Here is an 18,780-nt window from a genome sequence, read left to right on the forward strand (position 1 = left end):
TTAACTGTCATCGATATTAAACAAATATAATTGTCCTCTATTAGCGATGCGACGCAACGTCCTACTTTTGATGCTGATGATGATTAAGTTTAAATTGAAATCATTCATGAAAAGTGAAAACGATACTTCATCTTCCGAACAAACAATCGTGTCATTTTTAAACAAATAGGTACCTAATTATTATAACAAACAATGATAAATCGTAAATAATTTGAAGGTGTGTAACTTTGATTTAAAAACAGTAACACAAATATTGTGTTTCCTGAGTAAATTTATTAATATAAAACATACATTTTATTTTCTACAATTAGAAAAAAAAATTAAATGTAACTAGAAATATTTAGATTTTTATTAAAATTAGTACATAGAACAGAAAAAATTATACTGCAACAATTTAGTTAGAACAAGATTCTATTACGTAGGTATATTTTACTTGATACTAACTTGTTTGCTCTAGAACATAGTATATTTAATGAATTTGAAATGATGAAGACAGAATAATTTATTTATTTATATTTCAGCGTGTGTCACTATCATTTAAGTGTCGATGAAATTTAAATTAATTGCTTTTGCTGATTTGAACTCGTTTGAATTTGTTTATAAAACTAAAAAACCATTCTACTAATCATTTATTAAAATTTATAAATTTGTTTTTATTTACAATAAATAGTACACTAAGTTTGTTCAAAATCTTGAGTTTACTTAGCATCACACTAAAGTTGTATTCTATTGAATTTCTTTTATTGATTTTAAAATTCTATTGAATTTTTTTTTATTGATTTTCAAAACAAAAGGTTTCACTTTCAATAAGTTTTTATTTGGACAGCTGTCACTTTAGGAGATGTCATCGTTTTATATTTGACAAGTAAAAACTATTGTATTGATAAAAATGGAACTTTATATAGTTTAACATTACCTTGAAATTGCAAATTTTTGATTTCCTCTTCGAGAAGTATCACTGTCAAAAAACTACGAAACTGCGAAGTACAAGTGCAAAATTTGCAAAAATTCATTTAGAAAATTTTGCACTTGTACTTCGCAGTTTCGTCATTTTTTGACAGTGATACTTCTCGTAGAGGAAATCAAAACTGGCCAACAAGTTTTTGTAATTTAACACCTTAAGACTTTTTCTTGTAGTACCCTCGGCGTGATGGTCAACGCTGCCTGTGTCACTTATGGCTGAAATACAAACACGCTTCAGCTTCGGCTTCGCCTGACGTTTACAAGTTCAGCCATAAAGATTCAGTGCATGCTATCACAGTAAAGCTTCGACTCACGTTTCATTTGACAATCGTAAGGAAATAACGTAATGTTACGTAATGTGACTCCAAACGGAAGCTCTCGCTCAAATTTTCTGAACATTGGCTTTGTCTGACAGCTCAACAGCTGTACAAAAGTCAACAAGCAATATACATTTGCTTTTGGAGAGATTCCCATTGGTTATTATACGCTGTGTAAGCTACTTCCACGATGAATTAAATTTGTTTCGTTTTCAAAACTCATTTTTTTTTATTTTGGGAAAAAATAACAGCTGCTAATGACAGAAGTGTCGTTTTAGAAATGTCATATTGAAAGTGTCATTCAAAGCAACCTCGAAGCAGCCATTAAAGTTTTTTTCACTGATAGTACTTCTTCCAAAGAATTGACAAATCTTCCAAGAGAAGTGTTTTTCAAAAAAGAGCTTTGTCAAATTAGCCGCTCGGAATTGGCATAAAACTGTAGGTTCCTTCCATGACTTGCACACAGTAATGGTTGAGAGTTATAAGTTACTAGGTCTCAACGGACTGTCGAGCCATTTAATTTATTATTATTATTAGACTTTTTTCTTCGACGTAAGTGATAATGTCTTTTCCAATACTCTTTACGGTTTAAGACTTTTAACATGGAACTCTATGAAAAGGACATTGTTCGGAAACGTTACAAAAGGCATTCGAACTTCTTATTGGAAAATCCTATATGCAGACTAATTAGGGAATGGGGGTAGATCCCTTTACAGTCTTTACCCGTATAAAACATTTTCTCCGGAAGCAGCAATGACCCTGCATATAAAATTCTATTAATCTACTAAGAAAGTGATAGATAAATAACTTATTATCATTTTTCCTTAGCAAAAAAAAATAAATGTCTTGTTTTATGTTAGGTACTTTTTAATTACCGCCACCGTCATATGACAACGCCCGCAAACCCACATGTTTTCCGCTTATTTTGTAATCAGCATCAACAACAAACAATACGTACTTACTTACCTTAAGCTGTGTCGTAAAGCCGGTCTCGTCTGACTTTAAGTATGAAATGTGTGTCAGCAACAACAACAATACCAACAACTGTCATATTACCATCACGGAAATTATAAACAAAAACAAAACAGACATTGCAAAACAATAAATTGCACACGAGTCTTTAGAGAGCTGGACCTACCTTTGGAAGCGTTCATTAAAACGTAAATCCCATATCCATCGTCTTTTTAAATATCATATACCTCTACTTGCTTAATGACTTCAGGTAAAAACTCAAAATTATAACCCACGTAAAGGTGTAGTCTGGAAGAATTGTCGAAACTAAGGTACAGTTGTTTCATCTTTAACCATATTTTTTTGAAACATCTGGCTGTTATATTGAAAGAGAGTCTTTTACGCTTCATTTGTAATTATAGGTATCTTGAGTCAGGATGCTAGGTATACAGAATTGCTAGACGAAAGGTTAACAATAAGGTACAGTTTATACGTATTTCACGAATCTGGTGGATTACTTTCAAAAAATGTTGTTATATTCTATCTACCTACACACCTAGCTCATCACAGATCAGAAAGGTATAATGTACCAACTTAAATCAAAATATCGATAGGTACATAAAATTTATACTTCAAACATGAAATTTGAAACTTGACTTAAAAATATCGTATAGGTAAAATGAATCAATTTTTTTATCTAGATCTGTCAAAACACAAATTTTCCCTAATTTTGCATTGCATGGGGAAAAATAAATTGATTTATTTTTGATCTAAGATCAAATCTGCAGATCTAGATTTTTCAACAATAAATTTTGTTTAGCTGGAAATTTGACAGCCTCTCCGCACTCGTTAAGACACGTGTAGTTGTACACTAATAAAATAGGAAGAAAAAAAAGGATTCTAATCGTGTTCCATGGGCCACGAAAAAAATCATTTTTTGAAAAAAAAAATTGAATTCACCCATAGAAAACTTAGTAAAATGACATTGCAAAGTATAAGATGACGTCATGGAACGAACGAAACTCAACTTTTTTTTACAAAGATCAATTTTGTCTAAAGGTTAAGTAAAAGAACGCATCGCAGACCGAAATACTTAGATTACTTTACGAATCGGTCAAAACCAGCACTTAAGAGATTTGAAGTATGAGTTCCAAGAAATATTTACAAATTAAAACTGAATCTTTTTGGGTCACAGTTTTAATGTTAATAAATTACCGAGAAATACCTTTTTCGGGTGCGTTCACATTTTGTTGAAAAAGTTATGTGCCAAACATAAAATTATTCTTTTTTCTTTAATTAAGGTCGTGAAAGTGGAGAGAAAAAGCGTATTCACAGCAAAAATACATCGTGTGTGTATTTGTTACAAATTTTTATATAATATACATAGATGAGACAACGATTTGAATACGCTTTTTGACAAATGAAGTGCTGCCAATTTTAATTGGGAAATGTTTTACAATTTTGCGCAAAATAAAAAAATAAAACTCATATTGTTTGATGTTGTGGCCCAGAATTAAGCTTTAGTATAAAGAAAAGTATTTTCCATTATGTTTAAAAAATGATTTCGGGCAAGTTGACGTCTGCGGTGCTGGCTCAAATAAATTTCAGCTGAAATTCTAAGTTTTAGACCACTCTTTGCAACAATTGCGGCCGTATGTCAGCAATAACGCGCAGAATATTCTCTTCCAACGTTTGTTAATCGTCACATCATTATCCGCAATTGATTTCACATAGCCTTACAAATAATAATCAAACGATGTTAAATTGCACAATCTTGGTTGGAGGGCATGCAGAAGGCCCACGATGCAAGATAATGGACTCATCAAAAGTCTCCTTTAATAAATTAATGCGTGCTGCAAACTGCACAGTTTTGTTGATAATAATTTTGCATGATTTACAAACGTTCTTCGAAAGTAAATCTATTTATTATGAAATGGCAAACCAAATTGAGTATAAATTAAGTGACAGCTGTCAAAAAGACCTACCTCAAAAAAAGTATCACCACATTAAAAACCATACGTCTAAAATACACTCGTGATTTCTTTCTTTCATTAATGCAAAATAACCTCATATTTACAGTTAACAAATGCACAAATACATACAAAAAACCAAGAACGTAAATTGAGAAGACTTAAGGCCCAACTATAATAGGCATAAGCAAACATAAGCTTATGTCAAAAACCCAACGAAAATTCACTTAAGTTTGCGAAATTACTGCATAGCCAATGCAATTTTGCTCACGTATCTACATGTCAGATTTTACTTATGCAGCAAGCGACTGGGATCGCTCGTACAACGCAAGTTCGTACGGTATACGGACAAAAATATTTCAAGAATACGGGATTTTCCCACATGGGCTTCGTGCTTTAATAAGTTTTTATAATTACATTCAATTTATTATATTGTTCTGGCTCAAATTTAGATAGATGGCGTGGAGGGTGGTAACTATACAGACAGATAATGCTGTCAGTTCGAGTCCACAGTCTACACAAGTCAACACTCTGTTGTATATGCCCCTAACCCCAACTGAACGACATTTTATGAAGTAATAACAACTTTATCAATAATCCATATTTTAGTTCATGTTGCTTTTGGAAAAAAAATCTTAACTTGCTGTACAGGAACTTGTTGTTCATTAAATTCACAAATAACATAATTTTGCTCTCTTATAAAAAAAAAAACAAATGCCGCCTACTTCCCCGCCCACTTTTATGTTTTGAAGTTTATTCAGAATCGAAGCTTAAAAAGTGTCTGTTTACATAAACAATAAAATAATGATATCCATACGTTCATACAATTAAAAAATTACACAAAAGTCCTTGGCTCGAAAACTTTTTAAAAAAATGTTAAATAAATAAAGTGCATCGAACTGGTGCATTAACCCCGGTTGAATGCGTAAGACATCGTCGTACTTATTTCACTTTCATCCACTGTCCAGCATCTTTATCGGTTATTTTAAATCAACAATACTAAAATAGCCGTAGTTAGTTACCTTGTCAATGCCTTAAATAGCAATACCGAGATGAATCTTCAATTTTTGTTCACATATTCCCAACCCGTACCTAACCTACCTACATATGTGTCTTTTAATAAAACTGGAGAGATGAAGGAGCTCCTTGAAGCAAAACAATATCCACAGTAAAATATGTATGGTTCTTAAAAGGAGTCTCCCAGACAAGACTGCATAAAATAACAAACAACCAGTTGAAACCGGTAAAGTCAAGGTGAATTTCTACGTTGCTTTATGTATTTTCTGTCTGCGTTTTATTCCTTGTTGTAGAAGCGTCATTCAATATTTGCACATTAACTGAATCCAATTTTAACCCATGGTTGGACTTTAATTCACCTATCGTTATCAGCGAGATAAATCAACGATTGTGCAACTGGTCCTTAAAATGTCAAAACAGCTGTTCTAAGTCAGCCACAATGAACACGCCTGAGCAAGTGACATTTTATCCAAAGAAATGCAAGCAACTTCTTAGACCTGTTTATTTGCTTGTTAAAATTTCCAACTTGACAAATATCTTAAGTTTTTTCAAAGTGGCTTTTAGAAGTTAAAAATTGGCCAGTTTATATTTCCCTTTAGAAATATAAACTTTTATTTAGGCATTTACAAATATCAAAGTTAATGCCAATCTGACAGATTCAAAATACTGCACTGGTGAATTTCTATTTTGCATCTTTCGTTTACCACAAAAAGCTTGCGTTGTTGTTGTCGCGGTGTCGGTCAATTTATGCTGGTATCTACATATAACTTAACAAAATCGCGTGCTACGAGATGACACGCAATAAGGTACAGGTGAATAGCATGCTGCTGGATTATAATAATGATGTGGGCAGCAGCAGCAGCAGTTTTGTTAAAAATAACCCGGCAACAGTTTTTGTATCTTTTAGAAAGGGCAATGGGCGACCAAGTGTCAATGACATTGTCAAGGAAAAGGGGCTCGGAGTCTGCACTGTTTCGCAGTCAGTTCCAATTTCAATACACTTTTTTTTATGTTTTCTCATAATGTGTGGATGCTTGAAAAGGGCGTGTATAAGCGTTTTTATTGTTGTTGGTATCCAAATGAAATGATACATTGAACTAAGTTTGTTGATTGCAGGCAATAATCTTCATATAAATTTGGAATTTAATTCATCAACTACGATTATTCGGAGAATAATTATATATGTATATAGACATCTTAATTACTCCATTTTATGGCATTGAACTTTTTAAATACTTGACATGCAGACATGATTTTTGATCTGATCAACAGAATTGTTCTAAGATATTAAGATGGGCACCTCTAAAATTTTAACAGTTTATGACAAATACATAAATAAACATGCCACTATTTTAGTTATGCCTGTTATCTAATATCAATGGACGCGTTTAAATTTCTATCCAAATTTATTTGTATCAGAATGTTGTGTCTTAACATCATAATTAATATCAATGGACACGTTTAAGTTTCTAACCGAATTTATTTATACCTGAATGTTGTGTCCTAACATAATAGGAAACCTTGTGAAAAATTCTCTAATCTCAATGAATTTATTAATTTCAGTTCTAAGTTCTGTCAAAGTTTTTATTGAATAATAATTCAACGAGTAGCATTGCGACAGATGAAAACAAATATTACGATCATTTTGTATTTTTTTGTGAAAATAAAAATCAGATTTCATTGTGATTCGTTTAAATATTATTGTCAATAAACCTACATTTTTATGCATATGTATGTGAAGATTTTAAACAATATAGTACTATTTTTCTTCATAATTGTTGTTTTATCTATATGATTAAATGTGGACACACTTTTATTTTGCAATGTCTAATTAAAAAATGTAGTACACACCTAGTTCGCAATTAAGTCGATTGTTTCATTTTCCATGTTTTTCCATTTAGTGTTGTATATCTTTTGAAAATACAAAAATAATAATAATAATAATTGCATTATTTTAATCGCTGAGCAGAACATGTACAAAAATAAAACTTTTATGGAGGCAAATACGGCCAAGCCTCCATTATTTTAATGTACATACGTCAGCAACATGCAGGAACAGACATTTTCTGAAGTATTGAGCTCATGAACTTATACATACGAGTATCATATGAGTACATCAGTATATGAGATAATAAATGAATAAAATACTCATATTCGTAAGCAGAGCCAAAAAAAGTTTTAAAAAAATCTCAGTGATTGACGTTACTTTTGAGGTAGACATTTATGTAGATACAAAATTAATTCTATATTTTATGTTCTACAAAAATCTTCTAATAAATCTCATTTTTACCAGAAAGTTGTGCTGGATTAGTTTACGTCATTGTAAAGATTATCAGTTCATCCAAAATCCACTTCATAAACAGAGGGACAACAAATTAGAATGAAACGTCAGACTACCATAGCATACGTCAAGAAATTACGTGCAGCAAATAGTGATGCGAACAGATTGATTAATTTTGTGTAGGAAATGTTCATATGTCATACTCGTACATATGTCACTATTTTTGTTGTTCAACAAAATTAAAAAAAAGAAAATTTCTTATCAATTTGCTTTTTATTGATTGCAATGAAAACAGGTTCCTTTTTGTACTTTAGAACAAAGATCGACAATGCAAACAAACATATTTTTAGTTATTAAAACTAGAAAACAATTTGCAGCGAAATTCAATCTACATCTAAGAATATCTGTCAAACTACTTTCTATTGTTGTTATTCTATGTTAAACTATTAGGACGGGTTTCATAATGCACTCTTTTCAGCGTTTTTTTCTTTTATTTTTCTTAGCCATCAATTTATAATAAGATAAAATGATATACTTACGTCAAAAAAAGAACAGAATCATGAACCAAACAAGTTCAAAGTTGTCAAAGAAAAGTGACATTATTGGTAAACAGAAGGTTGAGTGGCAAAAAACTTTTCTGACATTATTCCAAAGAAGTTAAACGTTTTTAATCCAACGAAAGTGTCAATAATTAATAATACAAAACGCCGCTGGTTTGAAGGATCGAAACATCCAAAAAACTAGTCCTTTTTCGGTTTTCTGTCAACTTGACACATGGTCTTAAATCCGCCTAAATCTGAGTATAAGGAATTCTATCAAATTAAACTCATTGGGGCATATTCATAGATTGCTAAGTTGTTATTAAGCAAGTCCAGATAAATTGTAACCTAAGTTTAAAGCTAATCCTGTGGTTTAACTATAAACATAGGGAATGCTGTGTTTAAGTAGTTATTATCACAGCCAAATGTCACATTTGGTTTTTTCTTGTGAATTGATCATTTCTAATAAATTGCACGTAAACTTGCTGGAGTAACTCTTCTTTTTGGCAATTTCACGTTTATTATACGTTTTAAGTTTTTTTTTGTATTTTCTATTAAATAGTTTTGTTTTAGTTACTCTTTTCGACATCTAATTCGAGGAATGACAGCACAAAATAACGAGTTTGAAAATATAACAGTATTTTTTTTGCTTTGACCTGTCATTTGAAGTACAATCGTAGTAGCATACAACCTTAAACTGGGGTTCAACTAAACATATCAGGAAAATCGAGTATGAATAAGAGCTATGTTTATTTAATCAACAAGCCTTAAACTAAAGATAAAGAAATCACGACTTTAATAATTCTCTATGAATACGCCCCATTTAATTTAATACGGGTTAAGAAAGATTTAAACTTAAATAATACTGCTGTCATTGTTCATAATGGATTATTTTGAGGCGACCTCCTTTGACGTATTTTTTATTTATCTCATACCCAATTGATAGTTAAACAAATGTTGAGTTTAAAAGGCAGAAACTTCGTATTTTTTCTTAGTGATTAGAAGTGAGTATTATAGCCCTATTAGTAAGAGCATCCATCCGTCGAGTATTTAAATCGCTTCCAGATTGTCCAAGGAGGACCAATTGACATTCATCAAGCACATCAATTCCAATACAAAAAATCGACCGCTGCCATTAACCGAAACCAAATCGTTGTCCAATTCAATCGGCTTTAAGACCAAACTGCGAATTGGCAACAAAACGGTTCGGGATATAGTTTCTAACTAGACCTTGTAAGCTAATAATCTGAGATCTTTGTAAAGAATTGTCTTCAGACTTGTGCGAGAAGATTTGAGGTGTTAAGTCTCACACTCTTTGCTACACACATCCTCGTTTGTACGTACCCTAAGACGAACTTAAGAAACAGGACTTTTTAACTCCATTCTACGTCGGTTTACCTTTGTGGATCTGACAGTCTCCGCCAGCTTAGCACTGCCTGCTTACCTTGATATCAGGTAAGGTAGTTTATAATTTTAAAAATACCATTGCTTACTCTAAAATATTACAAATCATAAACACCATTAATCACACCAACATTTAACAAAGTTCGAATTACGGTATCTTAATAGACCAAACTTAAAAGTAACAGAAAAAATCATTCATGACAAAGAGTATTTAAAAATCAATAAGCTGACGACCAAAAACAACTACAGCAAGCTTTTGCATTACGAAAGAAGCACCCTGTAAGGAAAATAAACCACCGTGCACACTACCTTACCTGTAAATCATGTAAGCCGTCGGAGGTAAAATGGCTGTGGTAAACTAAACTGTCCAGAGAGGGAAGTGTTATCCTTATCCCTAACAATCTCAATATTTTATAACGACTTTCTGTCAAGTTTTAGAAAGGGAAACAGCTGTTAGTGTCAAAATAAACTGTGAGTTTAACAGAAACCCTTCCGGCATATTCAAGTCCAAAATCACTCTTCGAAAAAAGTTCACTATGTCATTATTTCAAGTAAAACCCATTGTCAGTACCTCTCCAACTGTGTTGTCATGTTCAAAAACCCACATATGTCAAATATTCACCATTTCCCAGAGCCATCTAGAGTCAATCCCTTAAAACATTCAATTACACAAGTAAACAAAACCCAAATGACATAAATCTCACCTCGATTTTGACATTTCTCCAAACAAAATTGTACTAGATTCTTACATGATTTCACAACTGTGACAAATTTCTTGAGAGTGGCTGCATTATTATTTTGTAAAAATATAAAATATATAAAAGCAGAATAATTTGTTTTTATACTCATTTCGTTCTCTAACAAAACAAATTTATTTAAATTAGGACCTAGCCTTTTTTGTAGTAGTTTTAAATTACGTACAAATTGTGATATTAATTATAATTATTCTATTTATTAAGTGTAAACTTCTAAATTTAACAACAAAAACAAAAGTAAAAATGTCTTCGCCATGGGGAAAAGTTGAAAACGTGCAAAGCATGAATTTCGCTGAAATCATGTCCGAGGAATACGCCCGAGAGATGCAAAATAAGGAAATCAAGAGGAATGAACAATTGCTTCTTGACCGTCTGAAGAATGCAACGAAAATCAAAGAAAAAGAAATACCCATATCGACGGTCGATGGCAAGAAGCCAGAACTTGACTCGCTGTGGGAGTATGACGATGATAAAGCATCTGGAAGCTCATCGGGTGGTTCCTATGCAGAGGCTGTCAAGATTCCTATTGAAATTAAAAAGCAAATCATTGCGAAAGACGACGACGAATGGGAGGACTGTTCCGAGCTATTGGCTAAGCCCGAGGAACTCCCAGCAGCAGAGGCAGATGGTACGATACCAGAGTTCATTCTCGATGTACTTCGTCAGGATGCTGGGGAAATGGGCTGTGACTCAGACGCTTTGATTGCTCAAATGATGCAATCCCAATTCGATCACGAGTACAACGCAGAAGTCAAGCGCATCGAGAAGAAACGCAACCAAGGCTCTAAGGTGTCCATTTCGCTGGATAACTTTATGCGCGATGGTGATATGGAATTCATGACTGAAGAAGAACACATTGAAGCGAAGGAACAACGCGACTGGGACCGCTTCGAGACCAACGAGAAGCTATTCGATACCATTCCCAAGTGCGGCTTTAAAATCGACAAGGACGGCGAGATGATAACCAAACACGATGACAATATCTGCGGGGTTCGTAATGCCTGCAGAGTCATGTCCTTCCCACCGGAATTCCCGACTGGCGATGCTGCGGGATTCGATATGAAGCTATCCAATCAGGTATTCAATCAACTGAGGACCTACTCCAGTAAGAAGCAGAAGAAGTCGAAGATGCAGGACCGAAAGGAGAATGTGGCCACAGCTGAGATGGGAGTTGATGCACCCACCCGGTTGTTGCTCTACAAATTGATAAACAACCAAATCCTCGAACAGGTGAATGGAATCATTTCGACTGGCAAGGAGGCGGTCATTCTGCACGGATCTCCCGATCCCAATTACGTGGGCGATTTGTTGCTTCCCAAAGAATGCGCCATCAAGATCTTCAAGACCACACTGAATGAGTTCAAACAGAGGGATCGCTACATCAAGGACGACTATCGCTTCAAGGACCGCTTTAGCAAACAGAACAACCGCGTGATCATAAATATGTGGGCAGAGAAGGAGATGCACAACATGATGAGAATGCGTGATGCCGGAATTAATTGTCCCGACGTTGTGGTCCTCAAGAAGCATGTTCTCGTCATGTCATTTATCGGAGACAACCATAATGCAGCTCCCAAGCTAAAGGACGCTCGTCTCACCGATGCCGAATTGAGTCTTGCCTATGAGGAGGTCATCGACATGATGCACAAAATGCACAACGTCGCGAAGTTGGTTCACGCAGATTTGTCCGAGTACAACATCCTGTGGCACGATGACAAATGTTGGTTCATAGATGTGGCTCAGTCGGTGGAGCCAGAACATCCTAGCGCACTGGAGTTCCTCATGCGTGATTGCAACAATATTGTTTCTGTAAGTTGTTTAAGATTTTCTTGGCTAAATCTAAGACTAAGTCTTCTTTTTCTGTATTTTAGTTCTTTAAAAAACGCGGACTGCCAAATGTTTACACAAAAGAAAAACTCTTCGAGCACATTACCTCATTGGATGTTGAAAAACACAATGCTGCCACTTTGGAACGGATTCACACTCGTGGGGCATCTATCAAAGAGGCGACAGCCCCAAATCAAGATGAAGTTCCAGACGAATTTAAACCACTATCATATCCTTTTGAGACAGCCTGGGAGAAATCGCAAGAAGACAGGCGTCTGGCCAAAGAAGTAGCCGTTTCCAATATCGAACTCACTGATGCACTAAAAGTCCTTAGTGTGAAGGATGGTGGAGAATAGATTGGTTAGGGATTTTTTATTTTTTGGTAATCGATTGAATTCAAATTTAGTTAGACAAAAATTACAAAAAGATATTCAAAATTTAACAACAACAAAAAACAAAACAAGTAAAATTTAATTTCGAAGTTTTGAAAGAAAAGATTTTAGTAAAATTTGTGTTTAGGGGAAGTCACAAAATTAATTTGAATTTAAAGTCACAACAACCGAAGATATAACCCAATCGACTAAAGTGGACTTAATAAAACGTTAATTGTAATTGTATTATAATTAAGAAACACATTATTGGAAAATGAAATTTGATTTAATTTGAATAAATATTTTACTTTGACGCGATGGACCTAGTCCTCAACCAACAAGTCAAGTAGTCTTAGACTGTATCAACAAGTTGGTTGAGGTCGGATTTCTATTTGTGGGCGCCATCTAACATTGGATCTTTTCTTTCTAAAATGTGTTGGAAAATTCAATTGAATTTAAAAAGTCGCATAAACGGAAAGGTAAGGTTTCCTAGATAGTCCCATAGAGAAATATATCTATAAGTATATTTCTCTATGGATAGTCCGAAGAAGAAATATGAGCTTAAGGTAGGCCAAGTTTAACCCGTCTAGAGTACATATTTATGGATGTAAACGTAAACTTAAATATCAAATATTTATTTATGTAAGAGATAACTAATATTTCTTTACAATACAAATCATGATGAACGTGTAGCTTGCCTGAGGAGTGTTTTCTAGACAATAATTTTGTTGGTACTTTTTGTACCTTTTTGTAAGTTCTGAATTTGAAATTCATGACACTTGAAAAAACTAACTACAAAGCTGTCTTGGTCCAAATTTACGTTCAAAGAATGAAGTTGACTGCGAATGAAGTCCCTCATGTTGCCTGAGACTGTTCAACTTCTCTTTAGTGCCAAAATATGATTTTTTTATTCAAATATAAGCAATGGAAAATTGACTGGAAAGTAAGTCAAAAACAACTTCCCTAACTATTAAGTCAAGTCTAGTAATGTTGTCTATAAAAGAGTTCCTTGTCAATTTGGAAAAGAAATAAGTATTATTTCTTAACAATACAAAATACAAATCGTAATGGACTTGTAACTTGCCTGGGGAGTGTTTTGTAGACAATAAATTGTTTGGTACTTTTTGTAGTATTAACTTAAAGCAGAGGTTTGTGCAATGTGCAGTGAAGTTCTGGATTTGAAATTCATGACACTTGACAAACTAACTAGGTGCCTTGGTCCAAATTTACGTTCAAAGAATGAAGTTCCTTATGTCGCTTGAACCTGCTCATTCTAAGGCTAAGTATACACGATTGGAATATCTTCCAGTATTGACCGAACTATCAAAAGTTTTTAACAGCATCCAATTAGCTGTCAAGTAAAAATGTTTGTATTAAGTAAAAATTGTCAGTTTATACGGTTGGTTGATTTTATCCAAATATGATAAAGTTTATTCATGCGTCCAATTCTTTTCAAACTTTTTTTTGTGTAACTTTGCTTAGGTTCAGACTACATAAAGGACTTCGTTTAAAGTCAACTGCATTCTTTGAACGTACATTTTGACCAATGCAACTAGTTAGTATTGGAAGTGTCTTACATTTCAAATTTGTAACTTTACTTCACTAATCTCTACCTTCAATTCATCGTAGAAAAACTATCAAAAACATTATTGTCTACAAAACAATCCTCAGGTAAGCTACAAGTCCATAAGGATTTGTACTTTGTATTGTAAAGAAATATTACTTATTTCTTTTCCAATTTGACAATTAACTCTTTCACACAAAACATTATTACTTAATGGATAATAAAGTTGAGCTTTTAGTTGATTGAAAAAACATAAGTAGACTTGACTTGATAGTTAGATTGATTTTTCTTGACTAATTTTCCAGGCAACTTTCTAACAAAGTTGTCTTAATTGGAAGGCAATTTTTTTGGCACTTGGCCAATCGGATGATAGAAACTTTCCTTACTTTCAAGTCCCCTACGTCACCTGAACCTTTATTTCTTTCGATTTTCGTAGTATTAAAAATGGTTGCGTTCAATCTCTAGGGTAGGGTATCTTGGATAGGTGGATTTTTAGATACCTTGTTGAACGAGTTGGATAGCTGTCAAAAATAAAAAATACTTTCAACTGGAGGTAAGACCTAGCCAATTGGTCATCTACAAAACGAAATAAAAAAAGATTAATTTTGAAGTTTAAAAAAATATATCATATTTACCTTCTAAAATTCAGAGGCAAATAGCTGCTTCAACTTTAACTAACAATTTGTATCTTTTTCTTTACCAACAAATACAAAATGTATATACCCCAATGTATATACCCCATACATTCTTTTTTGACATCTCAGCTGTTTTTTTTACAAGTAAAACACTAACAATAAGGTATCTGGATGCCCTATCTGTCTAAGATTGAACGCAGTCAATGTGTCAAAATCTTGTAAAATGTTTTTTTTTTTTTTTTTTTTTTTTATAATAAACACACACTCAAGGGGGTATTACTACCCTTATTATGCAGATGCACAGTGTGAGCACTAGGAAGAGGAGAGAGGGTTTAAAAGGAGATGTCGGTGCACATTGGTTTTGAATTCCTGAATATTGCAATGACTAGGAAAGACAGAGTGTGGTAAGGCATTCCACATTCGCGTAGTACGGCTAAAGAACGAATCTCTGTATTTGACAGTACGACCGAAGTTGGGCTCGAGGGTATACTGATGAGCATTCCTAGAAGCGCGAGTATTACGGTTGAACTGTTTAAGGGGAGGAATGCAACTGGCTATTTCACTAGAGCATAAGCCGTTAAAATAACGGTAAAAAAGGGTCAGACAAGAGACCTTACGACGATGTTCAAGCGAAGTAAATGAACTTATGATGATATTATCACCTATCAATTTAAATGCTCTACGTTCAATACTATCCAAGAGGCTTAAGTAAGTTGCAGGAGCACCAGCCCAGAGATGGGAGTTATACTCAAGCTTTGGACGTATGTAAGTCTTGTAGATAACAGCCAGATCAGAAGGGGTGAAATATTTCTTGCATCGCCTAAGAAAACCCAAACACCTTGCGGCATTTTTGGCGACATCGCGTATGTGATCATTCCATAAGAGGTGGTTGGTGACACACATACCGAGAATATCGAGGTGTTCAGTCTCATTGATGCAAGTGCCATCCATGGATAATGGCAATGGGGGTATATCTCGCTTTAACGATACAAGACAGCATTGGGTTTTCGAAGCATTAAATTCCACGCGGTTTTTTAATCCCCATTGAACAATGCTGTTTAGATCGGAATTTAATGAGCTTATCATATTTTGTCGTTGCAGTTCCACATCCGAAGAAGAGGGATGTGAGTCTGAAATCGAATATGAAAAGCTAAGAGTACTATCGTCAGCGAAACAATGTATTGGATTAGATGTTACAGACAGAAGATCATTAATAAAAATGAGAAAGAGTGTTGGAGATAAAACAGAGCCCTGGGGCACACCAGCATTTATTTTATGGTTTTCAGACTTGAATCCATCCAATACTACTTGTATTGAACGATCCGAAAGGTAATTACTAATCCAATGAAGCAGGGATTCATGAAAACCGAATGCACGCATTTTCGATAAGAGAGCCTGATGCCAAACCCTATCAAATGCTTTTGAAATATCAAGTGCAATAATCTTACTTTCTCCAAAACGATGTAAAGATTTGCTCCACTGTTCGGTGAGATGAACCATGAGATCACCAGTGGACCTATTGCTACGAAAGCCGTATTGCCGGTCATTAAGAAGCTTTCGATCTTCAAGATATTTCTTGAGCTGATAATTAATCAGCGTTTCCATGACCTTGGAAAGAAGGGACGTAAGTGCAATCGGTCGGTAGTTAGATGGTGAGGAAGATTCGCCTTTTTTGGGAATTTTGTTCTGCCACTTTTGTTGTGTGGTGTTTACATGGTTGATAGAAAATTTGAGAAAAATCTGCCAATACTGGAGAATCTTCCAGTCGTGTATACTTAGCTATAATAAAGTTGCCTAAATTGGGCATGTTATGAAAAGCTGTTGAATTCTTCGAAAAAGTTCGTAACTTTTGCTGTTTAATGAGGACACTTTAATTTTTTCGATTTGCTGCTGAATTTTTTTTGTCTCAGTAAATTTGAACTGGTTCAATAGAACGCCTAAAGCTGACCACGTACTGTTTGACGTATCAGAAGTTGCAGGCAGTGACGCATTCTGCCCGTCCCACCGGACTGCGTTTAGTTTGAAAAGGCCTTAAGTCAAATTAATGAGTAAATTCCATTTGTATGTTCGGATTTCTTTAAAAGGTTGTTGTTTTTTTTTGACAATGCATAAGTTGTCAAATTTCCCTCACAACGTGTAATTGGGCAGGTTCTGCCGAAAAATCCAAATCTGCAAATTTGATCTAAAATCAAAAATCAATCAATTTATTTTGCCCCATGGAATTCAGAACCAGGGAAAATTTGTGTATTTGACAGATCAAGACAAATTAAAGAGACTTCGTGAATTAAGAACTAAAAGTTCTTGAAATTAATAAAACACAAAGGCTTCGTTTACAAGCCTTCTATGCTGACTAGTCATCTTTTTTGTATTTGTGTTCTTTTTTTTAAAAACAATTATTTTCACTTATTCTAAAGTTATTAAAAAATTTAAAAGGATTTGTTATATTTTTATCAATTAACTAATTCCCTTGGTGGTGGTGAAAAGGGAACTTTTCCCAGCTCAAAAGAATCCGCTTTGAAAGCTTCAATTTCTTCTGGGGTAAGATTTTCCATTTTGCTGTATGTTTTATCACCAGCCATTGCAGGTTGTATTTGGTATTGTTGTTGTTGTTGGGGATAACCGGCTGCAGCTTGGGCGAAGATGTTTGCTTGTTGTTGTGGTTGTTGGGCTGCAAATGGACTGGCGGCTGCTGCTGTGCCAAAAAGACCAGTTGGTTGTTGTTGCTGTTGTTGGGTAAACTGTTGTTGTTGTTGCTGCTGCTGTTGCATCTGCGAGTTGAACATGTTGTTCTGCTGTTGTTGCTGCTGCTGCTGTTGTTGTTGTGTTTGTCCAAAAAATGCGCCTTGCTGTTGTGGTTGTGCAGCACCAAACGGTGTCTGCTGTGTCATTTGAGCTCCAAAAGCTGGCGGCGGTTGTAATTGTTGTTGTTGTTGTTGGCTTGCTTGGGAAAACAACCCAAATCCAGTGGACTGCTGTTGCTGGGGCTGTGCAGCTTGGGAAAATATATTGCCCCCACCAATAGTTTGTTGTTGTGGTTGAGTCTGTTGGGCTGCTTGTGCAAAAATTCCCCCAGCATTAGACTGTTGGCCAAAAACTGATGTGTTTGCCGTCGCCCCGAATGGCTGGGCCTGTGTCATTTGTGTTTGTGGTTGTTGTTGCTGTTGCGCAAATATGGAGCCTCCACCAACACCAGTTTGCTGAGAGGCTTGAGCAAATATATTACTTCCAAAGGCGTTTGTTTGCTGAGGTTGTGCCTGTGCTGAGCTGAACAATCCTGTCCCCTGCTGCTGTTGTTGTTGTTGTTGTCCACCAAAACCACCGAAAGAACTCTGTCCGAGTAAGGGTTTCTGAGCCCCACCAAAAATACCACCACCTGAGTTAGCATTGTTACTGGCGCCAAAGGAAGCTCCCCCGCCAAAGACATTGTTCTGGTTGCCAGCAGCCGGTGCACTTCCAAACAAATTAGTATTACTGCTCGATTGTGAGTTGTTGGCAGCTGAAGCAAACGGATTGGCACTGATTGCCTGATTGTTACCTTTTGGCGGCTCACTAGAGTTATAAAGATTCACAACCACGTCCATTACTTCTTTATTGAGTGTCAGAAGCATTTTCATTTTATTTTTGGCTTCCAGCACCTCTTTACTGAATTGTTGATTAAAAGCTTCAAAGAAATTTTGCTTTTTGGAAGCATAACATAGCATTCGTATTTCTTCGAATGATTGGTCTTCTATGAAATTAGGTATGGAAGGTTTTTCCTTGAATGGCCCGAAGCAGGAGAGAGGCCATTGGTTGCCATTTACAGCAGATTCCACATCTGATTTGAGAAGTTGCCTTTTATGTAGATAAACAAGATTATTTATTGTTATTGTAAACAAATGGCAAGAATTTTGGAAACTTACTTTACGTCTAAATGTTCGTTTACACATTTTGTACCAAATCGACAATTGCCGTTCATGAAAAATTTACACAAAACCATTTTAAATTAAATAAAAGAAATATCTTAATTCGACCAACTATCCAACAAATTTTCAGGAACTCAAGAACAAGATATGTTTGAAAAACAAAAACAAATTAGAAATGTCATTTTCAAAGTTCTGCTTGATTTTTGTGTCATCTGGATGTAGTAGAGTAGTGTATGACTTTCGACAGCATTCAGTAATATATTTTCAGAGAAGTGCGTTCAACA

At 34.7% G+C, this 18,780-nt stretch overlaps 2 protein-coding genes across 2 annotated transcripts; one reads left to right on the forward strand and one right to left on the reverse strand.

Annotated features, from left to right (window-relative positions):
* Positions 1-10,194: 10,194 nt before the first annotated feature.
* LOC129951034 (serine/threonine-protein kinase RIO3) lies at positions 10,195-12,802 on the forward strand. Its single transcript, XM_056063025.1, has 2 exons — positions 10,195-12,006; positions 12,069-12,802. The coding sequence occupies exons 1-2, from the start codon at positions 10,441-10,443 to the stop codon at positions 12,378-12,380; spliced, it is 1,878 nt and encodes a 625-aa protein (XP_055919000.1). The 5' UTR covers positions 10,195-10,440; the 3' UTR covers positions 12,381-12,802.
* Positions 12,803-16,919: 4,117 nt separating this feature from the next.
* LOC129949634 (putative uncharacterized protein DDB_G0271606) lies at positions 16,920-18,653 on the reverse strand. The gene is made up of 2 exons (XM_056061206.1): positions 18,494-18,653; positions 16,920-18,425 (listed from the first exon to the last, which is right to left on the reverse strand). The coding sequence occupies exons 1-2, from the start codon at positions 18,568-18,570 to the stop codon at positions 17,045-17,047; spliced, it is 1,458 nt and encodes a 485-aa protein (XP_055917181.1). The 5' UTR covers positions 18,571-18,653; the 3' UTR covers positions 16,920-17,044.
* Between the last annotated feature and the right edge of the window lie 127 nt (positions 18,654-18,780).

The sequence above is a fragment of the Eupeodes corollae genome, chromosome 3 (assembly GCF_945859685.1).
Source record: "Eupeodes corollae chromosome 3, idEupCoro1.1, whole genome shotgun sequence".
Taxonomy (NCBI): domain Eukaryota; kingdom Metazoa; phylum Arthropoda; class Insecta; order Diptera; family Syrphidae; genus Eupeodes; species Eupeodes corollae.

Excerpts from the sequence above, each read along its gene's own strand:
- LOC129951034 (XM_056063025.1), top strand. The coding sequence starts at position 10,441 with ATGTCTTCGCCATGGGGAAAAGTTGAAAACGTGCAAAGCATGAATTTC. Across the intron at positions 12,007-12,068 it reads ATTGCAACAATATTGTTTCT|TTCTTTAAAAAACGCGGACT; the intron begins GTAAGTTGTTTA and ends TCTGTATTTTAG.
- LOC129949634 (XM_056061206.1), bottom strand. The coding sequence starts at position 18,570 with ATGGTTTTGTGTAAATTTTTCATGAACGGCAATTGTCGATTTGGTACA. Across the intron at positions 18,426-18,493 it reads AACGAACATTTAGACGTAAA|GCAACTTCTCAAATCAGATG; the intron begins GTAAGTTTCCAA and ends TCTACATAAAAG.